Source organism: Toxorhynchites rutilus, chromosome 1 (genome assembly GCF_029784135.1).
Source record: "Toxorhynchites rutilus septentrionalis strain SRP chromosome 1, ASM2978413v1, whole genome shotgun sequence".
Lineage (NCBI taxonomy): Eukaryota > Metazoa > Arthropoda > Insecta > Diptera > Culicidae > Toxorhynchites > Toxorhynchites rutilus.
Genome location: NC_073744.1, coordinates 151,003,254 through 151,010,089, shown reverse-complemented (window position 1 = coordinate 151,010,089; position 6,836 = coordinate 151,003,254). Strand labels below are relative to the sequence as shown.

At 39.9% G+C, this 6,836-nt stretch overlaps 1 protein-coding gene across 1 annotated transcript; it reads right to left on the bottom strand.

Moving 5' to 3' along the window:
- Nucleotides 1-688: 688 nt before the first annotated feature.
- Nucleotides 689-2,102, bottom strand: LOC129762746 (achaete-scute complex protein T3-like). The gene is made up of 2 exons (XM_055761265.1): nucleotides 1,006-2,102; nucleotides 689-883 (listed from the first exon to the last, which is right to left on the bottom strand). Exon 1 carries the CDS (start codon nucleotides 1,929-1,931, stop codon nucleotides 1,110-1,112), a length of 822 nt encoding a protein of 273 aa, XP_055617240.1. The 5' UTR covers nucleotides 1,932-2,102; the 3' UTR covers nucleotides 689-883; nucleotides 1,006-1,109.
- Between the last annotated feature and the right edge of the window lie 4,734 nt (nucleotides 2,103-6,836).

Genomic DNA, 6,836 nt, shown 5'->3' with positions numbered 1-6,836 from the left:
TCGTTATAACATCAATGTAGAGATATGCAATGATGCTGAATGTGTCTTCTTTGATTGATAAAATCTACAAATATTGCAACAACTTTTTCAAAAATTCATTTTCACAACGAGTTCCCAAATTTAATTAGTATACTTTGTGTTGAAGTTGAATAATTTCCAGGCCTAGAATATCTAAGCAAAGTTTTACAGTCTTTAATCTGTTCTGTGTTTTTTAAAATGGTCTTAGACTGGTACTGATTCAACTGCATTAATGTTTTACTCCAATCAACTTTGGACAATTTAGACAATTTTTATGTTTCATGTTGACAAATTGTGATCAATATGAAATATTTAAAACGGAGAATTTCATCGTATACGTACAATTAAATTCTCCGTTTTTAACGTAATTTTTACGACTGAAATGTTCATCCACACATGCAATTGACAGCACAGTACCACATCATAGAAATAAAAACTACTCCACCCAACCCCGTAACCAGTCCTACAAACATTTTCCATGTCGTCATCTGAATAGGAAATAATAATAATTTCACCATAAATTTGTCCTGTAAAAATTATGATTTGCGAACCACAATATGCAGAGAGGACGAAAACTGACGAAGAAAAAAAAACCTTCATTGAATTTCGGAGAATAAACAGATTTTCAGGGCTCATTTTATATTAGAATATTTATTTCATGACTAGATGATCCGTTTCCTTACAGAAAATCAACTCTAAATCTACTACTTTTTACATTCTACCGTGAAATGTGGACCAGTGGTTCGTAAGAATTTCTTATTGAACGTGTTTCGGTGGAGATCATTTGAATGAGCAATGTTCGATTTCATCCACAACCGGAAGCGATGCCCGGCCGTCATTTGTGCCGACCGCACGAGGTGAAAATCTGCGAATAAACAAGAGAAGAAGAAAAATCCCGTTTAAATCTTTGCTGTCAACATCAACATCACGCATTATGTGCTTGAATCAAGCTCAGAATCGCCGGACGAAAAAATAACTGAAACTCACCATTTCAATCGAGCTATTTTCCTTCCGTGGAAAACTCAGCCTCTGTTAAAATTCAGTCTTTTCCAGTGCACTATATATGGAACATGTTTCAATGCAAACACACACTACTGCTGCTGCTGCCACCAGGAAATTGCATCCAGCAGTTCCTCGTCGTCCGTGTTCTGCGGACTCAGTTCCCCAGGCTGGTGGTGTGCTCTGTAAACATGATGAATGGGCTGCGAGTAGGTAGCGGTGCTTGTGATTCCGCTGGAACTGAAACTGGTGATGCTGGGAAGTGCTTGCGTTGGCGTCACTGCCGTCCTGGAGTACACATCGTAAGGCTCCCGCTTGAAGGCCGCAATATCCGACTGACTGCCGTAGCTGGAGTATTCCGATAGTTGGGATGGCGCCGGTGAGGATGAATTGGACGATTCTGACATGGAACCATAATAGGACACGGGTGACAGAGCCTGACCATCCAACTTCGGAGTCTCACCGGTGTTCTCAATGTCCTCCTCGAGAACGCGTTGCAAATTCCGGATGTACTTGACGGCAACCTTAAGAGTGTCCACTTTACTCAGCTTTTTGTGTGGCCCACGACCTCCGTTGGTCAACGCCGTCACCACCGTTGAAGGAAGATGTTGCCGAAGATTCGCAAATCCATTGTTAACCTGTTTCACACGGTTTCGTTCACGAGCATTTCGACGTTGAATCGATGCGGATTGTTGTGGGGTAACAGCATACGGTAAAGCGCAATATTTTTTGGAAATCATTGGTCGATCCTTCAACGAGGACTGCTGAACACCAACAACCGCCGATGCCACAACCGGTGCCGGTGCGATTGGTCGCTTGCGATAGGAATTCACCGGCGTTTGCTGAACCAACGAAGAAGCACCTGAGAGGTAAATATTCTGTCCCAGAGCCATATTTCTAGCGACTGCAGCCATTTGATAAAGTTCACAACGATCGATCACTGATAATACGCAATGTTCACTGAAGTCCTTTTTCTAAGGTTATACAACTTTACGCAACGAACAAAACACAACACAACAAAACAGTCCTGCAGGTTCTTCACTTGTTTGATCTTTCCAAACCAGCACGATCTATCCGAGTCGAAGGCAACTCCCGGAATGGTACCTTTCGTCCTAAAGCAGTTGCATTTTGTATGCTGCCATCCCCAAAAACCCATCAGCATCGCAGCGCAGGTGCTCGAACACCGAAAGCATAAAGCAACATATTACCAACACACCTTCGCGCGCGCTCATCCTTAAGGGCTCCGACATGAAGAAAACCTGATCGCAGCAGCGTAGCGAAGGAAAACCAAAATACAAAATAAAGTTGAAGAAAAAAAAAAGAACTGATCCCGAGAGAGGGAGAGATAGGATAGGTAAGAACACGCGAAGAGCGAAATGACGATCGAAGGCGCGCGCGCCCATCCGATCTCCCGAGCCGGTGAGCCGAATGCGCCGATGGATGTTGCATCGCAAAACGTTCGCGTGGCGCACCACACGACTGGCGAACGCCACCGCGCGCGCGCTCCCGTTCGGGTTCGGAGCTTCACATCGATCGCAGGATCGGATCGACCGCCGTACGTTTTGCGTACGATCGTGAACGAAAGGGTTGCATCACTGCAGCGGGGTGCATCGTGCGCGATCTTTCGGCGCGAGGAAGGAGTCCAAGCCTCTAATTAATTGTGGTCTTCGTAGAGGAGACTTTTGCGGGGCGAGGAAAAGTTCATTTACGGACCTATTTCGGGGAAATTCGTTGAAATGATCAAAATTGTTTATTTAAAATATTTCAATAAACATGTATTTAAAACATAAAAAAAATCACTTGGAAGCACTTCGGGACACTAGGAAGACCATTTTCAAAAACTGAACTGATGGATGTTCGGTATTTCTTCTATATTGAAAGATAAATGAAGAGAATAATAGTTTTGTAAATCAAAACATTTCTCTAGTTTAAATGCGCAGAAATAGATCCAATTCACTCGATTTAATCCACGAATGTGGCGTTGTATCCTTAAAATGCATTTTTTCGTACTTTTTTTTTCTTTACATTCCACAATTTTCTTGAATGAAAAGAACAGAGACGTTAGGAATAACGATGATATACATAATCTCACTTGATACATAGGGATCTTCAATATTTTTGGAACTATTCTGAGAGAACAGCTTTGGTGGCGTTACGATTAGCACGCTACTTACATGAACTGAATGATTCTATCACTAGTACAATTCACAGAGACAACGAAAAAACAAATAACGCTGGAGGTGGCAACTTAAATTTCGCTTGCCCCGATACAACTCCCTTTCATCATATAATAGTTTTAATAGCCATTTAATTCAGTCTTCTCAAAACAAAATTTTTGATTCTCGGTCTGTAAGAACGTGTGCGAGAGTTGAACTCCCGGCCTTGGGCAATCTGGAAAGTCTCGATCTGGATGACTGGATGGATGACGAGTCGTGGATGGACAAAGTAGAACCACATGCGTTATATTTTCGTACAGATTATGACAGAAAAATAGAAAATTTCTTCTGTTACTGCTCACATTGGATTTTTTACCCTGCTTCTTTTCGGGTTCTTTCTTTTGGTTGATGGTGTTAATTTCTTCACGGTTAGAAAATGACTGATCGATTCGTAGTAAGGTAGCTATTTTTGTACATACTAACTACAGGAAAGTTACACGTGGGTGGAGCATGCGACGCAATATTTCGCTTCTCTTAGGAAAATGAGCAGTGTGCGATATCTTTCCCTGTATCAAGCAAAACTGTTGTCTGTTGTACGAGGTATGGCTATTAAATAACGAGACTTCGCGCCTGGAGGGCACCTTTGAGGGGTGCGGGGAAAGCGAATAGTGCGTTCGGTAGCTTGAAGTGTCTGCTATAAACGTACGTTTTTGTGACTATAGTAGTTTGCGAGCAGCAGGGGTCCGAATGGAACGTGGTTTGAAGTGCGCGTCGAAAATTATGTGTGACGAAAAACATGGACAATAACGCACCTGCGCATAACGCGCTGTTGGTGAAGCAATTTTTAGCCGATAAGGGCATTCCAGTGCTCGAACATGACCCGTACTCGCCAGATCTAGCCCCATGCGACTTTTTTCTATTTCCCATGATCAAATCCGTGTTGAAAGGTACCCGATTTCAGTTCGTAGAAGAGGCGAAGGAAAAAGCGACGCGGCTTTTGAACGCCATCACAAAAGAAGAATTTCAGCACTGTTTAGAACAATGGAAAAAGTCACAGGAGGGTTGTGTCCGAGACACGACCACATAGTTGACGTAGGATTCCGTTAAGCTATCTGTTGATTTTGGATATGTTTGAAGAATTACATTGTTAAACTCTTTAATAATGATTTGGTGGCCCTGAAAAGGGTAGTTTTGTTTGGTTGTTGGGTATTGTTTGTTCACTATACACCCATACCTCGTTTTATGGCCGCTCTTTATACGGCTTTTCGTTGAACAAGCTTGGAACCGATCCGATAGAGTTGGTATGAATTTGTATTGGAATAACTGATTCGTTATACGGCTTTTTTCTTATCGGCCCAGGAACGTATCTAGGCCGTAAAGCGAGGTATGGGTGTACCACTGTTTACATGAAGGATGGTAAACAGTCGTTGGATGGTGCGTATCAGATAAAAGATACCGAAGTGGAACGAGATATGATGAAAACCGCTCTCTGTGATCATATACGAGATGCCTCCTGTGTTATGTATGGATGAAATGAAGGAAAAAAAACTCACCAATGTAATATATGATAATTGCCAATACCGAACACAATTATCCATTTTTCTCATCAGTAAAAACATGTTACTTCTATATAGAGAAACCATATTTGAAATAGAAAAGGTAATTTTCTTTTAGAATTTTTACTTTCTGAGTGTTTATTCGAACCAATGCGAATTTTAATTGAATTAACAACACCTAATATTATACGCAGAAATCACATCACGCTTTTATTTATGAAATTTTCATATATCAAGTAATTTTTAACACTACACTTTAAAACTATGACCATATACCATTTTACACTTACCCTTGTGCTGAATTTTCCACAATACACGATCGGTCATTAATATGAAATTTCACGAAGCAACCAACATTAAAGCTCCAAATTTAAATTTTATTTGCTAGAATTAATCGTATCACTCACCTTACTTGCAAAATAAAAATGCCTCCGACTTGCATATATTTGCAATGTCGATTTCCCCCAGACAGCTTGCTTTTGATGTCTCTGTTAGGGAACACATTTCGGTGGGAACAAAAGTTCCCCCTTCTTTCATGCATTTGCAATGTCGATTTCCCCCAGACAGCTTGGTTTTGATGTCTCTGTTAGGGAACCGCTGCATGTGTCGTCAATTTCGACCAATTAGAAGTGGGTATTTCCGTTAGGAAAGGGGTTGAGATTGTCGAATTATTCGATAGTTAGTTTCATGTCATATATTATTTTCTTCAATATAAAAAAATGTTATGGAGTGGAGAAATCGGTTGACGCAAAATTTTCATCAATCCGTCATGAAATGACTGAGCAATAAGCGTTTGAAATTGGACAATTTTCACGATGTGCTCGATTTTCGATTTTCAATTTGTACCCCAATATGTTCCCGAAAGGATCTCCTACGTCAAAAAACGTATGGAAAGGTGTGTGACGAGCCAAGGGGAATATATTGAAGGGGAGCATATCGTTGTACCGTAATTTTTAAAATATAACCCTTTTTCGTAACCAGTCTCGTTATTTAATGCCCATACCTCGTATGTTGTCAGCATTGAAATATACTGTTGTCTGCTTGCTAGCACTAACATATTAAAATAAAAACGTCGTCGTCTCAATTCAGTACGACTTGCGTTATTTACTTGGTACTTTATTATTTAAGTTTTATAAAACTTCATAAATTATCGCTAGAATTTTTCGGTGCGCCCCTGGCAAACTATGAAAGTGGCGCCCAAAAAAAAAATAACTTTTTTCAAATTTATCACTATAATTACACTTACCTATTCTATCAAATTTCTTTTAAAAATCCTATTCAATTTGAAAAATATCTATCTAGGTGACGGGCGACGAACGTGTTATTGCCTAAATAACTGTAAAACATCGCATAGCACGGAGGAGCGCCCAGGCATGCCCCAGCAAACATTAAATCACATAACAAGCGTATATATAACATCATATGCCCTAAAATTTGGTTGGCATATAATGCGCCTAACTGGCATATGCATGCAAAAGTTGAGGCCATATACATACATGGCAAATGCTTACCGAATTTGTTTGGATGAATATGCAACTTTGACCGGCTATGATAGCGATTATGTTGAAATTGATTTGCGATCTAATATGAATATATTCATGAATTGTCAAAGCACCAAATACGACTTTTGCTATACTCATATACGATTTATAACAGACATGGAAAAAAAACAAATGGCGCAAAATATTTTTGTGAAATGTTTATTATAGCCTCACGAATCGCCATTTTTACATATGAGTATTTATGTTTGTAAAAATAATAATTGTTTGATTGACTTGTGTTGGGAGTGGAATATGAATGTTTAAAATGGCACAGATTGATGTTTGGTGAAAACTGCTCCGATGTGGGTTCGAACTCCGATCGTCTGGATTATCATCCACCAGCTATCTCGTGCGGCTATCTGAAATTTAATTCAACAGCGGTTAAAACTTTCGAGTGCATCAGCATTTCATTGACATTTCAATATGATGTAATATGTTCTTTATTAGGATCTAGAATGATTTACTGTTTCATGATTTTCTTCAGCATGCAACACGATTTACTACAGTACTGAATCGATTTAAATTATACGCTTATACGACACACAAACTGCATCAGCGTAATATAC